At 45.7% G+C, this 20,690-nt stretch overlaps 2 protein-coding genes across 3 annotated transcripts in view; one reads left to right on the top strand and one right to left on the bottom strand.

Annotated features, from left to right (window-relative positions):
• LOC310758748 (uncharacterized protein) overlaps positions 1-20,690 on the bottom strand; it is a 299,601-nt gene that overhangs the window by 220,448 nt on the left and 58,463 nt on the right. The window lies entirely within an intron of this gene.
• LOC310758750 (uncharacterized protein) overlaps positions 1-20,690 on the top strand; it is a 135,211-nt gene that overhangs the window by 55,738 nt on the left and 58,783 nt on the right. Inside the window, exons 3-5 of one of the 2 annotated variants that reach the window (XM_083605677.1) lie at positions 15,161-15,277; positions 16,571-16,687; positions 20,278-20,562. In XM_083605677.1, coding sequence (XP_083461803.1) covers positions 15,161-15,277; positions 16,571-16,687; positions 20,278-20,285 — 242 coding nt within the window. In that variant the 3' untranslated portion in view covers positions 20,286-20,562. Of the gene's footprint in view, positions 1-15,160; positions 15,278-16,570; positions 16,688-20,277; positions 20,563-20,690 lie in introns of those variants that run through there. The other variant, XM_083605680.1, reaches the window with a different exon arrangement.

Consider the following 20,690-nt stretch of genomic DNA (forward strand, 5'->3'; position numbering starts at 1 on the left):
GCATCAGCTGTGGAATGTGGCAAGCTATTTCTGGAGCTCATGTCGCTAATTGATTGATACTGTATCTACGGGAGATCGATGGACGTCCGGAGTTGACGTGGAGGCAGTGATGGCCTTTGTCTCCCTGGCAGTATCCCAAACAGTTGGATGAAGCAAGGAGGTTCTCTTTACTTATAGTGTTGCCGTGCCAAAAAGATGCTGAAACACACATATGTGCATCTGAGTGGGAAATGCTGCAAACAGGTATTTCCTCCAATTGTCAGTATTTGAACTATCCAGGCCCATTTTTTCTTAACTCATCCTTGGCAATTTATTCATCTTGGAGAACTTCTTGAGATTTATCTGAAGAACATCCTTTCTCAAACAATCACAACGTGTGCTGTACTTTGGGTGTGGTTTTTCCCATTACATATCAATTAACAGATTCCCCGTCATCTCACAGAATCAGCTGCCACATTCACGGCGCCTGGATGGAAAGGAAGCAGAATGTTGTTTAGGAGATTTGCTTTAATGCAGTCTGATGCAACCGCAATTGCAGTACAGTGGTACTTTGGTTCTCAAACTTAATTTGTTCCGGAAGTCCATTCCAAAACCAAAGCGTTCCAAAACCAAGGCACGCATTCCCATAGAAGGTAATGCAAAATGGTTTAATCCATTCCAAACTTCTGAAAACAACCCCTAAAACAGCAATTTAACATGAATTTTACTATCTAACGTGACCGTTGATCCATAAAATGAAAGCTATAAACAATCTACTGCAGTCACACAATCAGTCAATCAGTAGCTGAACTGGATTACACACAGTCACAAAAACAAAACATAAAGAGCCGCAAAAACCAAGACACAAAATAAATAGCAAAAACAGCCAGACCTCAGCGTAACACTCCAAACGGAAGTGCGGCACTCAAATCGGAAGCATAACCATCAAAACTGAAGTGTTGCACTCAAAACGGAAGTGTGCCAGTCAAAACGGAAGTATAACACTCAAAAAGAAGCACCTTTGGCTTCTGAAAAAAGGTTCACAAACCGAACACCTTACTTCCAGGTTTGCAGCGTTTGGGTTCCAAGTTGTTTGAGTACAAAGGCATTTTGGAACCAAGGTACCACTGTACCTACAAAGAAAGAAACTTTTCCATTTGCTTTTCTTCTGGTCTGCAGTTTTGGATTCCTTTTTGCTTAATATGCTTGTTTCTGTGATGCTTGTATTTTTATGTGCTCCTCCCCTATTTTGTGATCCCCCCCAAAAAAAAATACAAATTAGTGGTTTTGTTCCATCATTCATAATAAATGAACACAAAAAAGAACAACAGATGTAAAATAAAAATAAAAATGCAGAAATGAGAAAGGGGCCCAAGTATCTACAGTGGTACCTGGGGTCACATACACTTCAGGTTACATATGCTTCAGCTTAAAGACTCTGCTAACCCAGAAATAGTGCTTCAGGTTAAGAATTTTGCTTCAGGATGAGAACAGAAATCGTGCTACAGTGGCACGGCAGCAGCAGGAGGCCCCATTAGCTAAAGTGGTGCTTCAGGTTAAGAACAGTTTCAGGTTAAGAACGGACCTCTGGAACGATTTAAGTACTTCACCTGAGGTACCACTGTATTCTCTTAATTAGTCAACAAAATCAGAAGATGCCACAAGACACCTGTTAGTAGAAACCTTATTTATTATTAAATTATTAAATTGTTTATATCATTTATACACTGCTTTTAAAGGGGAAAAAGGCTCCCCAAGTAGCGTATGTGCAATATCTTTTTTTAAAAAAAAATGGCACACAAGGAGGAAAGAACAGGGAGGGAAGAGGGAAACAAAAGGCAACTCAGGCATTTTCAGTTGAACGTGGGGGGGGGACCATTTGAAGCATCTGTTGTGTTGAGCTATTTCAATTGCTTTTGCTTGATTTGCACATTGCAAACAGCCGAAAGTCGTTAAATCTTAATAACCTGATTTGCAATGGGATTTGAATAATGTCAATTGCAACAGTTTAATTAACACTAGAAGCATATATACTTGATGTACTTCCAGGCCTTGTGACTCTTTCAGTACAAGAACAGCAGGTGCTAAAACAGATTGCAATGGCATCTCCTCCTGCTTAACATCTGGAAAAAGTTCCTGAGAAAAGGACACCTTGGCTGCACCTTCCCAGCAGGAACAAGTCCCTGTGCAAAGAGGCACGTCATCTGCTGTATCCCAGCAAGAGCAATTCCTGGTGGAGGAAGGAACCTCATCAGCTCCTTTCCAGAAAAATGGCACTGCTTCCCCTGCTCCTCAACAACAGGATCAGGTCCCTCAGCTGAAAAGCAGCACTCCTGTTTCCACATGTATTTAAGCGCAGATCACATTATTCAGGGGGAACAAGTCGTCTTAGTATCATAGAATGATAGAATTGCAGAGTTGGAAGGGACCTCATGGTTCATCTTCTCCAACCCCTGCAATGCAGGAATCTCAGCTAAAGCGTCCATGACAGATGGCCATCCAAACTGTGCTTCAAAACCTCCAAGGAAGAAAAGTCCGCAGTTGAACAGCTCTTACCAGGGCCATCTTTAGCATATGCCCCACCGGGGTGCAAAGATCCACCCAGCCCCCCCTAAATTTAGTTTAGCCCCCAAATAAACCTCCGCGCCATTGAACGAGGCCGACCACGCCCCGCCACCGCCCTTTGCCTGCCTGCAACCTCCTGCCCCACAGACTTGCCCAGCGTTTCTCGCTTAGCATTTGTCGTAAAATGTGTTTCTCGCTTAACATTCATCGTTAAATGGGGGGGTGCAGCTTGTGGAATTCATAGCATGTGCTCTAGGCATGTTTTTGCAGAAATGGAAAATTAAAATCGTGTGCTGGAAGACGCCAGTACGAAGTAGTTAGTCAAAGAAAATGCCGACAATTAACGACAATAAGCATTATTTTTTAAAGGATTTCTCTAAACGAATTTGAACTGGAAGTGATGAAATTAAAACGCACCGTTGTGAATGACAAGTGCTGCTGCTGGCACGACGCGTCTTTGAGCACAAAGTCAAAAGTTCTTTAGTGAAACAGTATGTATGCAATTGATAATACCTAGGTATATATGTATTTTGTTTTTCTAGCTTGATCAAAATTATTTCTTATTTTGTAACAGGTAGATAGTTAAGAGCTTAGGCGGCTTCAGCCCTGCATCCCTTGCACCCTTAGGTAATGATAGCTCTGGCCCTGTCAGATGGTTTTTCCATATGTTTATCCAGAATCTCCTTTCTTGTAACTTGAATCAATTGGTTTGAGTCCTACTCTCCAAGGCAGGAGAAAACAAGCTTGTTCCCTCTTCCATGTGACAGCCCTTGAGATATTTGAAGATGGCTATCACATCTCCTCTCAGTCTCCTCTATTCCAGGCCAAACAGAATAAAAGTTGCTCATGCCACACTGAATTTATTTTATTGATAAGAAATACATAGGAAAGCAAACAACTCCTCGGAGCGCTTGATTAATAACACAAAACATAATCACTTTATAATAGGATCATGGAACACCCCAAAAATATGAAACAAAGAAGCTGCATAAGAACCTGCAAAGGAGCCTTTTTGATACTATACTACACTGAAATGTCTAAATGTTTCTTTGATTGTCTTTGAATCTGCCAGCCACACATGCCATCCTTTCCTGACACACCGGTGTGACACAACACATCCTTTGAGAACCACTGATGTAGATGGTAAATGGCAATGGGGGCAGAATCTGTTGCTCACCTTGTGGTCTACTGCAAGTGAAAGATGGCTGGGGAAAGGTGAGTGTATCTGATGGGAAGAGATAACCTGCTTTGGAGCTCAGAAACCAACCTCAAGCATCTTCACATTTCAGGACTGACAAAGCATGGCAGCTTGAAAGGGTCAACCTTGAAACTTACTCCCTCCTGGTCATTGGTTTGTGGGTCTACCTGATCTTGAGCCAGATCCAGGTTTGTCATTAAACTGCTCCAGGTGCTTAAATCTGTCCTCTAGGTGAGTATTGCAGCCTCTCCATTTGCAGCAACCCTAGACAGCCAGTGCATCCTGCTACATCTTCCAGTCCCTAAAACCCACTGCTCCACACAACCATCAGAAGAAAAGAGCCATGCAGTTCTGCAGCAACTATCCTAGATGATCCTTTGATGCAAGCAGTTCAGGAAAGAAGGAGCTCCTAATGGACCACTCCACCAGACTGCCTCTTGGGGAGAGATAGGAAGCAGGGCTCAAGGCATCTGCTTTTGCTGGAGGCCAAGCTGAATCAGGTACCTCCTGGCCCTGAACTGGGCCAGCTGACCATTGTGGAGTTTGGAACTGACAGGGTTAAAACTCCGTGGTGTCCTGTATCTGGGAGGAGCTTGAAACAGAGAAGTGAGTCACAGTGTGTGACTGCATTCAGACTTGCTTTCGATTCTGACTGAGACGCAGCTCAGCTCAGAGGCTGTGTGTGTGCTTTTGGAGCACGGGAGAAAATGCAAGAAAGCTCCGATGGAAAAGACTGATTTATGGCTTGTAAATAAACGCTTCTAGAGATAAGAACCGAACTGTCTCTGGACTTGATTTATCCCTCATCTCACACGGACACAGGACCGCTGCTACTCTGCTCTCCTGCCAGGTCAGCTCCCAAGCAGAGCCACGCAGGGAAGCGTGACTGGACGCAGGGATTTTTTTACGCAAAGGTTATGGAAGTTACGCGTTTCCTGACAAGTGTGAGAAGGGAGAAGGCTGCCAGCGTTGAGTTGCGGTGATCTCCTGCCAGAAAGGGCAGTGGGAGATGCTGGAGTGAGGAGCCAAAGGCCAAGACGGGCGGCTGCTTCAGAGGTCCAGCTTGTTGGCAAACTTGTGAGTACGCTGAAGCCCCGGGGGGAGGATGATGGCTGCTGCACAGCAGAGCCATGAGAGCTTCAATATCCCCGGTGAGAGACTGAATGGGGCCAACTGGGAGGCCTGGTCAAGAAGAGCAAGGGGGTGGTTTGTGGCCACAGGGCTCTGGAGTCCAGTCCAGAAGGAGCCGGCCCCACCCATGCATGCTGCTGCTCTGCTGAGTGAGAGAGAGCAGAGAGAGCTCTGCTTCTTGAAAGCAAGTGTGGACGCTTTGCTGTTGCCCCACCTGGAGGGCGTTAAATCGGCTCAGGCCGCTTGGCAGGTGCTGAGGAGTCTGTGCAAAAGCTCAGCAGGAGCCAAGGGCCGGGAGGAAGCCGAGGGCCAAGGGAGCAAGCCTCAGGCCGAAGTGGGAGCCAGACCAGAGGGGGCTGTTCCGGGAAGCTGTTTCTTTGCTTTGACACGTCTGTGTGATGGTGCTGGAGAGCAGCTGAGAGCTGTGAAAGAGGGCACAGGCTGCACCCCAAGAAGGAGTGGGGGGGCAGGCCAGGCAGGCCATTCCAAGAGCTCTGAGAAAGTGAAAGGCTTCGAAAGTTGTTTGTGCTTTAAGACGACGTCCAACAGCGCTGGGAAGCATCCGCTAGAGGCCCAGGCTGCCAAGGACATCGGCTGGTGTGGAATGTCAACAAAGCAGGTTCCCAAGGCCAGTTCCCAGCAAAGACGTGGGAAAGCAGCAGGCCAGGAGGAAAAGAAAAACAAGGCGTCTTATCACCTCACAGCTGCGATGGCGTCTCTGAGGAAAGGCAAAAGCCCCAGTCGGGGGGAGGCTGTGGCCATGGCAACCGATGGGAACGTGAGCAGCGCCATGGCATCTTTGGAAAACAGCCAGAGACACTCTTTATCTCTTGTTGTCGACTCGGGAGCGTCTCACTGTCTCGTGAAATCCCGAGAGCTCCTGCGGGACTGCATGACAATTAAAACTGGACGTTATGTCACCTTAGCAGATGGGTCACAAAGACCACTGACTGAATCTGGGTTTCTATATTGTTCTTTTATAGATCATTGGGTACAAGCTTATGTGGTCCCCGAGCTTGCCCACTCTCTTTTAAGTGTGCCAGCTCTGATGGCTGCTGGGTTCGATGTTCTGTTCTCTAACAATTTGTGTTCCTTCTACAGGGATGGGAAGAAGATCTACAGTGTCGCGAGAAAAGACAGGCTCTTTCTCGTGGAGATGCCCATTGAAAATGGGACTGGTGGGAAAATGGGGCTGGTGGAAAATGGGGCTAGTGGAGAGTCCATTGAAGATGCCCAAGGGCAGTGTGCTAATGTCCCACCACACCATGATTGTATACACTTATGGCACAGGAGATTTGGGCACGTTGGGTGGTCATATGTGAGGAAGGCCACAGGCAACACCATTGGGTGTAGGTTCAAGGCATGTGACAGATACCTAGATTGTCAAGCCTGTAAGCAGTCGAAGGTCACAACATGCACATACCCCAGGTCAGAGAGGAGAACCAGCAAACCCTTCGAACTTGTGCATGCAGATTTGTCAGGCCCCATGCCGACACCTTCTTTAGCTGGGTCTAAATGGGTTTTGCTTCTGATTGACGATTTTTCGAGACATTCTTGGACTTTTGCGCTGCGACAGAAGTCAGAGGCAGCTGCACTGATCAGGGATTGGATCACAGCGGTAGAGCTACGGTTCTCTACCAGGGTGATTTCCTTTCAATCTGATCGCGGGGGGGAGTTCACAGGTTCTGCGCTGCAATCGTTTTTCAGGCAGAAGGGTATCAGTCATCGACTGACTGCCCCCTACAGTCCGCAACAGAACGGGGTTGCAGAGAGAAAATTTCGCACACTACAGGAGTCAGCGAATGCAATGTTGGCAGACTCGGGTTTGCCACAGCGCTTTTGGGCTGAGAGTTATAAGACGGCATGCTTTGTTCAGAACAGGGTATTCAATTCAAGTGTGGGAGACACACCGTACTTTCTGCTGCATGGGAAGCAACCGAAAGTGGACTTCCTGCGAGTGTTTGGTTGTGAGGCTTGGGTTCTCATTCCAAAGGCCATGCGCAGAAAGGGTGAGCCAAGGTCCAGGAAGATGATCTTTGTAGGCTATGAGCCGGGTTCAAAGGTGTGGCGTTTCGCATACCCTACTGGCAACCAGTCCAAGCTGCTTATTAGCGGCAGTGCTGAGTTTTGCGAGCAGAGTGGGTGGAAGCGTCTTCACGGGAATCCAGATGTTCTGTTAGACTCAGATGAGGAAGAGGAAGAGGACGAGGCTGAACCTGTTGCTGAGGTGCACAGTCCACAGCCACAGAGTCCAGAGCCGGGATCTCCAAGGGAGAGGCTCCGTTTCTCTCCAAAAGGGAGTCCCAGGACCCCTCCAAAGGTCTCTGTCAAGTCTGAGCTTGGGAGTGAATCATCCTCGCCAGCGGAACCAGCTGTTCGCCCTAAACGGCACAGCAGGTCAGAGGGGGATGTTTCTGACACAGTGGGTGGTAGGGTTGATCCAGGTGATTCAGGCGCAGTTCCAGAATTCACGCTGAGGAGGTCAGCAAGATCAACCAAAGGGAAGCCACCTGAAAGGTATGAAGCCACGAGTGTCTGGGTTGGTGTGGCTAGATGTGAACCTGAATCCTTTGAGGATGTTCAGAACTTGCCTCGGGAAGAAGCCAGCAAATGGCATGAGGCGATGCAGAAGGAGATGAACTCAATGGAGCCTCTTGGAGTGTTCTCACTCACACAGCTGCCGGCTAACCAGCAAGCTGTGAGCTGCAGATGGGTTTACCGACTTAAACCCACAGAAGCAGGAGAACCACAGTATAAAGCGAGATTAGTGGCCCGTGGATTCACACAGAGGAAGGGTGTCCACTTCACAGAGGTATATTCGCCGACCTCGAGGGCGGAGACTTTGAGAACGCTTTTGGCGATAGCAGCACAGAGAGGTTGGAAGGTGAACCATTTTGATGTAGATGTCGCCTACCTGAACTCAGATCTCCAGGAGGAGTTGTACATGCTTCCTCCTCCAGGGTTTGAAGTCAGTGAGCCAGGCGTCGTATGGCGGTTGCACAAATCCATCTATGGATTACGCCAATCTGCCAGGAATTGGAATATGTGCCTACATGAAGCCTTAGAAGAGCTAGGTTTTAAGAGATCTCTTGCAGACAGTTGTCTTTACATTAGAGATTCAGGCTTGCAACAGCAAGTGGCCCAGGTGTTTGTTGATGACATCTTGCTCATGGCACAGACAGGTGAACAGGTAGAGAAGTTTGCTAAGGAGCTTGGAAAGCGGTTCAAGCTGAAGCGGCTTGGAGATGTCAAGTCCTATCTAGGCGTAGAGATCACAAGAGCAAGTGATGGAAGCTTTTTGCTTCGCCAGAAAGGTAAGATTGAACAGTTGCTTGAGAAATTCAGGATGTCTGATTGTGCAGGTGCCAGATCACCCATGGAGACTGGGTACGTGAAGGAGTGTCAGCAAGTAGAGCACGTGGTGTTCGAAAATACTGAACTCTTTCAGTCAGCTCTGGGTAGTCTGTTGTATCTGTCACAGTGGAGCAGACCAGACATAGCGTTTGCTGTCAATCTGCTCAGTAGAGAGGCTTCAAGTCCTAGTGTGCAGGCCTGGAATGGTATTAAGCGGGTGCTACGTTACCTGCAAGGTACCAAAGACTTTTGCCTCAAGATGTCAGCTGAGGGTGATGTCAAGCTGACCGCCTGGGTGGATTCGGATTGGGCTAACCTTGAGGATCGCAAATCAGTGTCAGGCCTAGTGGTGAAGTTTGGGGACTCAGTGATTGGGTGGAGGTCCCGGAAGCAAAGTCTCATAGCGCTTTCATCTACTGAAGCTGAGTTCAGTGCGCTATCAGAGGTTTGCAGAGAACTGGAGTTCTATGTGTGTTTAGTGGAGGAAATCTGTGGAGAGAATTGTCTGCCCGTTGTGGTGCATGAAGACAATCAACCATGCCTCAAATTGGCTGAGACAGGGCAATTCAAGGCGAGGACCAAACATTTGGACATACGGTTCCGGAATGTATGTCAGAGTGTTCATGAGGGGCTAGTTGCTCTGAAATACTGTCCCTCAACCAAGAACCTCGCTGATGGTTTCACAAAACCATTAACCTTCCAGAAGCACGAGTAGTTCTGTGAGGGTCTGTGTTTGGGGAAAGCATTGTTGGCTATTGTCCCCAGATGCAGGACAAGAGGGGGTGTGGAGTTTGGAACTGACAGGGTTAAAACTCCGTGGTGTCCTGTATCTGGGAGGAGCATGAAACAGAGAAGTGAGTCACAGTGTGTGACTGCATTCAGACTTGCTTTTGATTCTGACTGAGACGCAGCTCAGCTCAGAGGCTGTGTGTGTGCTTTTGGAGCACGGGAGAAAATGCAAGAAAGCTCCGATGGAAAAGACTGATTTATGGCTTGTAAATAAACGCTTCTAGAGATAAGAACCGAACTGTCTCTGGACTTGATTTATCCCTCATCTCACACGGAAACAGGACCGCTGCTACTCTGCTCTCCTGCCAGGTGAGCTCACAAGCAGAGCCACGCAGGGAAGCGTGACTGGACGCAGGGATTTTTTTACGCAAAACCATGATTGTCTAGAAATTGGCAAGGAGTTCTGCTTTTTGTTTTCCTCTTCCCTTCCTGTCCTTTCCCGCTTGTGTGCCATGTTTGGTTTTTAGGTTTTTAAATTGTACATAAGCCACTCTGGAAGCCTTTTGGCTTAAAAAGCAGAGTAAAACTGATCAAAACAATTTTAAAAATGTTTCTACTAACAGGTTTCTCCACACATTTTTGGAGTGCTGGGTTTTTTATAGATTTGTTGTTCTTCTTGTTTATATTTTTGGAATGATGAGATCAAGTCATTAATTTATGTGGTTGCTTGGGGGGGAATGGGGTCATAAAATGTACATAAAACTACATGCAACACAAAAAACAAGCATGTTAAGCAAAATGCTTATTGTCTAGAAATTGGTAAGGAGATCTGGTTTTCGTCTTCGTCTTCCTTTCCTGTCCTTTTCCGCTTGTGTGTCATGTTTTGATTTGTTTTTTTAAATTGTATGTAAGCTACTCTGGGGCCTTTTGACTGAAAAGCAGAGTACAGCTGATGTAAAGAATTTAAACAATGTTTCTACCAACAGGTTTCTCCTGGCACCTTCTTGGTGTTGTTCTTGTTTGTGTTTATAACTTATGAATGATGGGATAAAGTAATTGTTTTATGTGGGTATTGGGAGAGGAAGCATATAATGGGCGCAATGGACATAAAACTATATGCATCACAATATCAAGCATGTTAAGCAAAATGCATCTAAAAATGTGCAGACCAGGAGGAAAACACACTGAAACGTTTCTTTCTTGGTAGGTATGGAAACTGCAGTCGAACTGAACAGTGCAAACAAAAGAGGTTGCATCAAACTGCACTATGGCCAAGCTGTTACCCGAAATGCCATTTCCTTTCTATCCAGGCGCCATGAAGTTGGGAGCAGCTTTTGTGAGATGACGGGAAATCTGTTAATTGATATGGAAAGAGAACAGGATGAGAAAGATTGTTCTGCAGATAAATCTTGGGATGGTCTGCAAGATGAATAAATTGCCTAGGATGAGTTAAGAAAAAATGGCCTGGACGGTTCAGATGCTGACAGCTGCAAGAAATACCTGCTTGCAGCATTTCCCACTCAGATGCTCAAATGTGTGTTCCAGCATCTTTTTGGCACGGCAACACTATAAGTAGAGAGAACCTCCTTGTTCCATCCAAACTCGACTTCCTTCTGCCTTAGAGTGCCTTCCCTTTGATAGAGATCTCAGAGGAAACTGCAGCCATGAGGTTCCTTTACTTGAGCTTTGCTCTGGTCTTCATCCTCTTCCACATTGTTACAGGTAAGAGAGCAGCTGAAACTCAGGTAGGGGAGCATCTGCTGCAAATGCAGAAGTTCTCAGGTTCAATCCTAGGTATTTCCCCAGCCAGAAACCCTGAAGAACTGTTGTGTGTCAGTGTAGACCATTCTCTCTTTTGTGTAGTATAATTCTTTATTATTATTTTTTCAAACATATACACAAGTTTCTATATTACAGTTATTTTAGCATTTTTCCACCACTGCTTTTTTCCTGCCCACAATTTCATTTGACTATAGACTATCTCATCTGGCTGCTTACAAAGGGGTTGTTGAGGAGGTGGGAGCTCAGGTGGGGGAGCATCTGAGGCAAATGCAGAAGGTTTCAGGTTGAGTCCCAGGTATTTCCCTGGTCGGCAACACTTAAGACCTTCTGCCTGTCAGTGTAGACAGCTATGAGCTTGATGGAACAACAGTCCGACTTGGCAGCTTCCTATCCTATCCAGCTGCTTAAAAAGGGGTGGGGAGGAAAGTATTTAACTACGTATTTAATAATGAAGTTGAATTTGAATACATGACTTTTGCAAAAGCAGCAATATTCAGGATGCAGCCTTAGTGGCCAGGAAAGTTCCATGGTGGTCATTTATATTGCTTGGAAAAGTTTGAAAAGTTAGTGTCCATGATCCCCAAGTCCTTCCTAATTCCAGAGGTCCTGGATCTATGAAGAGTGAAAATCTGATGAAAGATTCCATTGTGGACCTAGCCCAGCAAGTTTCGTTGTTAAAGAATGCCCAAAGTTGCCACCTCAGGATCCCATGAGTATAGCCAATGAAGAGATGGTGCCCACTGGGCAAATGGGTGCGCCTTACCCCCTCCTCACCTTGCGTGTAGCCAAGAAAGACTATAGCCGGCAGCGTTGGGTGTGAGCTGAGCTAGACACATTAGCAACACTACTGGGGAGATTGCAGAAAATACCATTCTCAGAGAGGGTGCAAATGGCAAGGGATTTCTGAAGCTCAGAACAGCTGTATTTCTGACTGGGAGATGTTGAAAGCAAAGGGGAAACTTCAGTAGAATGGAATGAAGGCTACATTAGTGGCCAGTTTTGTGGTTCTGTGGGTACATTATCTGCTCATTTTTCACGCCTTCCATTAGCAACCTGTAAAATTTAGGTTTGGCAGCCGTGCTGAAAAGATCCCTGGAGCAGTAATCAGCATCAGCATCATAATGTTCTGATTTATATGCCACCCAAGTGGCTGGGTGCAGCTAAGTGCCAGCCCCCTTACAAGGTTCAGGAATCAGCTGGAGTGTTTGCAGAGAAGGAGGACCAATCTGACCCTTGCTAATGTTGGCCAATGAAATAGTAGTTAGCAGGTTGAGAGGCAGCAGAAGCCTGTAAAAGTTGGCCATCCCATTAAATACACATGGTTCTGGTTAGGAAAAAAAGTAGTTTGCAACCCCTTTGCCCCCTTTAAACGAATTTATTTCCCTTCTCTTTTACACAGGGCAATTGATATGTCAACTATCAGGAGGAACTTGCCAATTCACGGAACCTGCAAACTGCACCTTTGGAGAAATTACAGGGGTCTCCTGTCGCGACAACGGAACCTGCTGCAGGAGTAAGTGATATCCACTGAGTTGTGGTGTTTTGTTTTCCCCCAAAATACATTAAAATGCAGTAAATAAATATTTATATAAAGAAAAAGGTAAAGGTAAAGGACCCCTGACAGTTAAGTCCAGTCGTGAATGACTCGGGGGTTGTGGCACTCAGCTCGCTATACTGGCCGAGGGAGCCCTCATTTGTCCACAGACAGTTTTTCCAGGTCATGCAGCCAGGAAGACTAAGCCGCTTCTGGTGAAATCTGAGCAGTGCACGGAAATGCCGTTTACCTTCCCGCCGGAGCGGTACCTACCGTATTTTTCCCTCTATTACACGCAGATTTTTTCTCCCAAAAAGTAAGGGGAAATGTCTGTGCGTGTTATTGAGCGAATGTGTGGTCCCTGGAGCTGACAAGCGCGAGTGAAGGCAAAAATCAGGCAAATATCAAATCGTCCGGAGAAGGGAGGAAAGGAGGAAGCTGCTGCTTTCCTGCATTCTGCCTCAGGGTCTTACTGCCCACCCGCTTCTGTTTCCTTACTGTGTTTGCTCAAACGGAACAAAGAGCAGAGAAAACCCCTCCCCTCCAGGCAAGCAGAGCGTCCTTCCTTCTAAGCGTCTGGGACTCGAAGGCAACATGCAGGTTGGGGGGGGGGGAGAGAGAGAGCTGGTTGGCTTGTGGGGGGGGGACTTTTGCCTTCCTTTCCTCCCTCCGGTAAAACCCCTCTCCTGCATTCTTAGCCAGCTGCTTCTCTGCACACCCCTCTCCTTGTCGCTTCTATGTTTTTCCTTCCCTCCCTACTTAAAACGTGGTTCCAATCACGGATCCACATGGATCCTCAGGATCTTTGCATTGAGTCACCCCAAATTCACCATCAGATCACATAGCATGTCCATGGCTACAGCCTGCACCAAAAAAATCACGCACCCACTGTTGCCTGGGGCTGCAATGGTACAAAAACGTGGTTACAAAGCATGGATCCACATGGATCCTCAGGATCTTTGCATTGGGTCACCCCAAATTCACCAACAGATCACATAGCATGTCCATGGCTACAGCCTGCACCAAAAAAATCACGCACCCACTGTTGCCTGGGGCTGCAATGGTGCAAAAACGTGGTTACAAAGCATGGATCCACATGGATCCTCAGGATCTTTGCATTGGGCTACCCCAAACTCACCATCAAATCACATGTCTGTGGCCGCAGCATGAAGCACAAAAATGATACATCCACTGTTTCATTCAGAATTTTTTTTTCTTGTTTTCCTCCTCTAAAAACTATGTGCGTGTTATGGTCAGGTGCGTGTTATCGAGCGAAAAATACGGTAAATAGAAAACTATCTTTAGAAAGATTTTTCCTCCAAAAGAATTTTATTTTTAAAATCCAATTATTAAAAAACAACACCCTGATTTAAATTTTAAAAAATTGATTTTTTATCCACCCTGCTCTTAAGCAAGCTTTGTTTTATCAAGAGAAGAGACCTGCTGGTTTAGGTCAAAGGCTAACTACCATATTTTTTTGCACCATAACACTCACTTTTTTCCTCCTAGAAAGTAAGGGGAAATGTCTTTGCGTGTTATGGAGCAAATGCCTATGGGTGGCGGGGGCGGGGGGGAGCTGCTGCAGTCGTGAGCAGAGGATCCATGGTTCCCCTTCCTTCCCTCCTCCGTGGTTCACTTTGAAACAGCAAAGCGGGAGAAGAGCCGCTGAGTGGGGAGGAGAGAGGGACAGAGAGCCTGCTTCTTTAAAGCAGCAAAGCGGGAGAGGAGAGGAGCCGCTTACACGAGTGTAAGCGGCTCCTGTCCGGTTGGTTCCTTTAAAGCAAGCAGGCTCTCTGTCCCTCTCTCCTCCCCACTCAGCTCGCTAAATAGCAGCAAAGTTTTTCAGATCGCTAAGCCTGCTTGCTTTAAAGGAGCAAAGTGGGAGAGGAGAGGAGCCTTCTCCCCTTATACCCCTCTTCTTCATTATTAGCAGCATCCTTCTCCACACACCCCTTGTCCCTTGAGTGCTTTTCCTTCCGTCCCCACTTAAAACGTGGTTACAAAGCACGGATCCACATGGATCCTCAGGATTTTTGCACTGGGTCACCCCAAATTCACCGTCAGATCACATAGCATGTCCATGGCTACATCTTGCACCAAAAAAATCACGCACCCACTGTTGCCTCGGGCCACAGTGGTGCAAAAACGTGGTTACAAAGCATGGATCCTCAGGATTTTTGCATTGGGCTACTCCAAACTCACTGTCAGATCACATGTCTGTGGCCACAGCATGAACCACAAAAACCATACACCCACTATTTTGTTTAGAATATTTTTTTCTTGTTTTCCTCCTCTAAAAACTACGTGCGTGTTATGGTCGGGTGCGTGTTATAGAGCGAAAAATACGGTATTTATCTACTTGCACTTTGAAATCAAATCAGGACTTCCCATGCCTGACAATGTAGACCAGTGAGATTCCACCATGAGCTCCCCAGCTGGCCTTGGGCAAACCACGCTTTCAGTCTCAGCCTCGATCTCCCCATCAGTACATAATAATGGGACATAATAATACTGACTTGCTGTTGCAGAAGGCTCTGAATATTTATTTTTTTATTCATTCATTCATTCATTCATTGCATTTATGTCCCACCTTTTCCCCAATGGAGCTCAAGGTGCCTTCTGTGGTTCTTCCTAATTTAATCCTCACAACAACCCTGCGAGGTAGATCAGGCTAAAAGTGAGTGACTGGCCCAAGGCCACTCTGTGAGCCTTATGATGAGGCTGGATTTGAAGGCTGGTTTCCCATTTCCTGGTCCAGGACCTCAGGCTCTCATACTTGGAAGTCCTCTTCCAATGCTCAAAACAAAACGTCCGTCCAATGAATGTTTCTGTTTTGCACAAGAAGTCCTTTCTAATAATGACAATTTAATTCCCTCTCTTTTGCACAGATGAACCTTCATTGTGTAGACACACGGGAGGATTTTGCCAGGGCCCAATCAGTGAGAACTGTACCTTTGGAGAGATTACAAACATCCCCTGTGGTCCTAATGCACGCTGCTGTAGGAGTAAGTTATATCCATGATTTGGTGGTCCCACTTGTGCAAAAGTTTGCTCATTTTTAATCCTGATTTCCTGATCTACACTCTACATCTTCACTGGACAAAGCAGGGCTTTGCTTGTGCTTAAGGAAATAATCACTGAACAGTTTCTGGATCAGAGTAGCTGATACTACGCTCAGGGAATATTACTTCTATTTTTAGAAGTAAAAAGTTGGATTCAGTTTTGATGCAGCACTTCTAGGTTCTGCAACTTCTTTTAAGCATTAGAGCCTCAAGGTTTTCATCTATGCACAGGGAATTTTGATGTCGCAGATGTTCATATGGGTGCAAACTGTGCAGGCTGCTCTTCCCACGGGCAGTAAAAAATGGCGGCTCTGATCTAAGTGTCTGATCTGAGAGCCAGTGTGGTGTAGTGGTTAACAACGGTAGTCTCATAATCTGGGGAACCGGGTTCGTGTCTCCGCTCCTCCACATGCAGTCTCTCAGCCCCACTCACCTCACAGAGTGTTTGTTGTGGGGGAGGAAGGGAAAGGAGAATGTTAGCCGCTTTGAGACTCCTTAAAAAGGGAGTGAAAGGCGGGATATCAAATCCAAACTCTTCTTCTTCTTCTTCTTCTTCTTCTTCTTCTTCTTCTTCTTCTTCTTCTTACTCTCCAAAATCTTAAGACAGCGCTGAGTAAGTGAGGATGAGCCAGCAGTCTGCTGCTGCTGAAGGAACACAAATACGATTTGGCAACAAAGATTCCCACTTCATTCTGCACTCACCAGAACTCACCTGAAGTACAAAAATAATGTTGACCGGAGCATCAGTCAAATCAGGACTTCCCATGCTGGACAATCCGAGTCTGTGAGATTCCACCATGAGCTCACCAGCTGGCCTATGGATAACCATACTTTCACTCTCAGCCTCAATCTCCCCATCAGCATTATGGGACATAATAATACTGATTTGCTGTTGCAGAAGGGCTTTGAATATTTTTTTCATTGCATTTATATCCCAAGTTCTTCTCCATGAAGCTCAAAGTGGCTTCTGTGGTTCTTCCTAATTTAATCCTCACAACAACCCTGCGAGGCAGATCAGGCTAAAAGTGAGTGACTGGCCCAAGGCCACTCTGTGAGCCTCATGATGAGGCTGGATTTGAAGGCTGGTCTCCCATTTCCCAGTCCAGGACCTCAGGCTCTCATACTTGAAAGTGCTATTCCAATGCTCAAAACAAAACGCCCGTCAAATTAACGTTTCTGTATTGCACAAGGAGTTCTCTCAAATGATGAAAATCTACTTCCCTCTCTTTTGCACAGATGAACCTTCATTGTGTAGACGCTCGGGAGGATTTTGCCAGGGCTCAACAACTGAGAACTGTATCTTTGGAGAGATTACAAATGTCTCCTGTGGTCCTAATGCACGCTGCTGTAGAGGTAAGTGATACCCATGACTTGGTGGTCCCACTTGTGCAAAAGTTTGCTCATTTTTAATCCTGATTTCCTGATCTACACTCTACATCTTCACTGGAGAAAGCAGGGCTTTGCTTGTGCTTAAGGAAATGATCACTGAACTGTTTCTGGATCAGAGTAGCTGATAATACGCTCAGGGCAAATTAATTCTATTTTTAGAAGTAAAAAGTTGGATTCAGTTTTGATGCAGCACTTCTAGGTTCTGCAACTGCTTTTAAGCATTAGAGCCTCAAGGTTTTCATCTGTGCACAGGGAATTTTGATGTCGCAGATGTTCATATGGGTGCAAACTGTGCAAGCTGCTCTTCCCACGGGCAGTAAAAAATGGCGGCTTTGATCTAAGTGTTTGATAAGTCTGATCTGAGAGCCAGTGTGGTGTAGTGGATAAGAGCAGTAGCCTCTTAATCTGGGGAACCGGGTTTGTGTCTCCGCTCCTCCATATGCAGCTGCTGGGTGACCTTGGGCCAGTCACACTTCTTTGAAGTCTCTCAGCCCCACTCACCTCACAGAGTGTTTGTTGTGGGGGAGGAAGGGAAAGGAGAATGTTAGCCGCTTTGAGACTCTTTAAAAAGGGAGTGAAAGGCAGGATATCAAATCCAAACTCTTCCTCTTCTTCTAACTCTTCAAAATGTTAAGACAGCACCGAGTAAGTGAGGATGAGCCAGCAGTCTGCTGCTGCTGAAGGAACACAAATATGATTTGGCAACAAAGATTCCCACTTCATTCTGCACTCACCAGAACTCACCCGAAGTACAAAAATAATGTTGACCGGAGCCAGTGGCGTAGCGTGGGGGGTGCAGGGGGGGCCGGCCGCACCGGGCGCAACATCTGGGGTTAGGGCAAATCCACGGGTTAGGGGGCGCAAATCAACGGGTTAGGGGCGCAAATCCACGGGTTAGGGGGCGCAAATCCACGGGTTAGGGGGCGCAAATCCACGGGTTAGGGGGCGCAAATTACTTGCCTTGCCCCGGGTGCTGACAACCCACGCTACGCCACTGACCGGAGCATCAGTCAAATCAGGACTTCCCATGCTGGACAATCCAAGTCTGTGAGACTCCACCATGAACACACCAGCTGGCCTATGGATAACCATACTTTCACTCTCAGCCTCGATCTCCCCATCGGCATTATGGGACATAATAATATTGATTTGCTGTTACAGAAGGCTTTAATTTAATTCCCTCTCTTTTGCACAGATGAACCTCCATTGTGTGCACTCATGGGAGGATTATGCCATGCCCCAAAGACTGTGAAATGTCCCTCTGGAGAGATTAGAAATGTCTGTGGTCCTAATGCACGCTGCTGTAGGAGTAAGTGATACCCATGAGTTGGTCCCACTCACATGTGAATGTTTGCTCATTTTTAATCCTGTTTTCCTGATCTACACTCTGCATCTTCACTGGAGGAAGCAGAAGCAGGGCTTTTCTTGTGCTAAAGGGAATAGTGGTCAATCACTTTATAAATCAGGATATATTAACCCTATTTTTAGATGTCTAAATTTGGATTCAGTTTTGATGCAGCACTTCTAGGTTCTGCATCTTCTTTTAAGCATTAGAGCCTCAAGGTTTTCATCTGTGCACAGGGAATTTTGATACCACAGATGTTCATATGGGTGCAAACTGTGCAGGCTGCACTTCCCATGGGCAGTAAAAACTGGTGGCTCTTATCTAACTTTCCAAAATGTTAAGACAACACTCAGTAAATGAGGATGAACCGGCCGTCTGCTGCTGCTGAAAGAACGCATATGTAATTTGGCAACACAGATGCCCACTTCATTCTGCACTCACCAGACCTCACCTGAAGTACCAAAATATATCACAATATCCAGTAGAACTGGAGCTAGAAACCTCATGGTCCCTAAGGACCTGAACCAGGGGAGGAATTCTTGAATGCTAACAATGGTTATAGTTACAAGTAGGTAGCCATGGTGGTCTGCCATAGTCGAAAGAAAATTTAAAAAATCCTTCCAGTAGCACCTTAGAGACCAACTAAGTTTGTTATTGGTATGAGCTTTCGTGTGCATGCACACTTCTTCAGATACACACAATGGTGATACAGTGGTACCTCGGGTTAAGAACTTAATTAGTTCCAGAGGTCCGTTCTTAACCTGAAACTGTTCTTAACATGAAGCACAACTTTAGTTAATGGGGCCTCCCGCTGCTACCACGCCACTGAAGCACGATTTCTGTTCTCATCCTGAAGCAAAGTTCTTAACCTGAGCTACTATTTCTGGGTTAGCGGAGTCTGTAACCTGAAGCATATGGAACCTGAAGCATATGTAACCCAAAGTACCACTGTAGTTAATTCTGCCTTTTAGAAATACTGGAGAAATGAATTGAAAAGCAACTGCAATCTGAGGCTGGAGATGAGAAATAATTTAATAGATCTATTCTAGCCTGTGGCCAGTTCTGAACCCACGTTTTAAAAAGGAAAACGACTGATTTGACTGTCTCCTAAGTCAAGTGACCAAAAGGGTACAAGATCTGAAAGCTGTTTGTTTTGAAGAACATTGTAGGAGCTCAGCATGTTTAGCCTGGAGAAGAGAAGGTTAATTTGAGGGAGAGACATGATTGCAGCCTCTGAATATTTGCACGGCTGCCATGTAAAAGTTGTTCCAGGGGGCAGGACTAGAACCAAAGGGGTGGAAATGACAGAGAAGCAGGTTTTGAGGGACAATCTGTGAAGGATCTTGTTATTGAAGATCCTGCATTGAACAAGGGTTGGACTAGTTGATCTCCAGGTCATTTTTGGCTCTCCATCCAGCTGTTCACTCACTGAACTTTCTGCTAATAAATCACATTTTAGTAGGATTAGTTTCTTCTCCAAATCTTCTTTTCTTTTCTAAAAAACCACACAAACTAATTTTTATTTAGGAAGGTTTATTTATTACTTCAATTTTTATCCTGCTCTTCTTCCCAAAGGAGACTTGGGAACAGATATCTCTAATCACTTCATATAGAAATATTCATATTAAACTATTTTTAATTATGTTATTTATTTGACTTATATACCACCCTTCATCAAAAGATCCCAGGGTGGTTCACGAGATAAACACAAAAGATAAAAGCACAGATCTATAAGGACAAAAAATTGAAAAGCGATTTTTGTTGCATGCCTTTTCTGATTATAAATTTCAGATCAGGGGCTGTTTTCTCTTCTTTTTTACAAATTGCTATCTGTAACTCCCGGTGAACTGTTACTTTGTTTTTGTTGTTTATTTTTTGCAAAAGAGATCAAAATACAATAGATAAATAAGGTCCCTCTTACAGTAGATAAATAATGACCCTCTTAAGGTCCCTCTAAATACACCCATTCTGTCAAAAAATCCAGGATGGGCCAGGGGATGTCAGCAATGATGCTCTTCTGAGAGCTCTTCTGGGGCTGGGCCTGCATGTCCTCTTCCTTTCGGCTACATGTTCCTGAATTGCAGGGTGGCCTTAAATGTTCCTTTGAGTCTTTCCAGCACTATAAATCTTATCTCCTGAAGGTGAGCAATCTGACTCCAGGCTCCTGAAAGTGCAATCGATTACAGATTTCCTTCTTTCTTTTATTCAGGACGATAATAAATGTAAGAGGAAAATGGGGGTTCTGCCAGGAGGAACTCACCAAACGCTGCCCGCCTTGTCTAACTCTTCCTGCTTACTGTGGCTTCAATGCACAATGCTGTGCCCTTGAATGACATCAGTGAGCAGCCCACATCCATGGTTGAGAATGTCTGATGGCTACGCTGATTCTTCTGGATCTTTGCTTGTGGAAGTGGGCCTGATCAATCCATTTGTGAAGCAAGCAATGAAACAAAGATCAGTCTGTTCAGATGATCATCTAATTAAACACATATTAACCTGCAAATTCAAAATTGTATTTTTTTTTTCATTTTTAAAAAAAGCATCTATGACTAAATATGACCCTCCTCCTGTGGAAGTGCATCATATCTGCCCAAGAGCCCTCTTGACTGAAGTTCTCATCCC

This window comes from Podarcis filfolensis (assembly GCF_964270895.1).
Source record: "Podarcis filfolensis genome assembly, chromosome: 3".
Lineage (NCBI taxonomy): Eukaryota > Metazoa > Chordata > Lepidosauria > Squamata > Lacertidae > Podarcis > Podarcis filfolensis.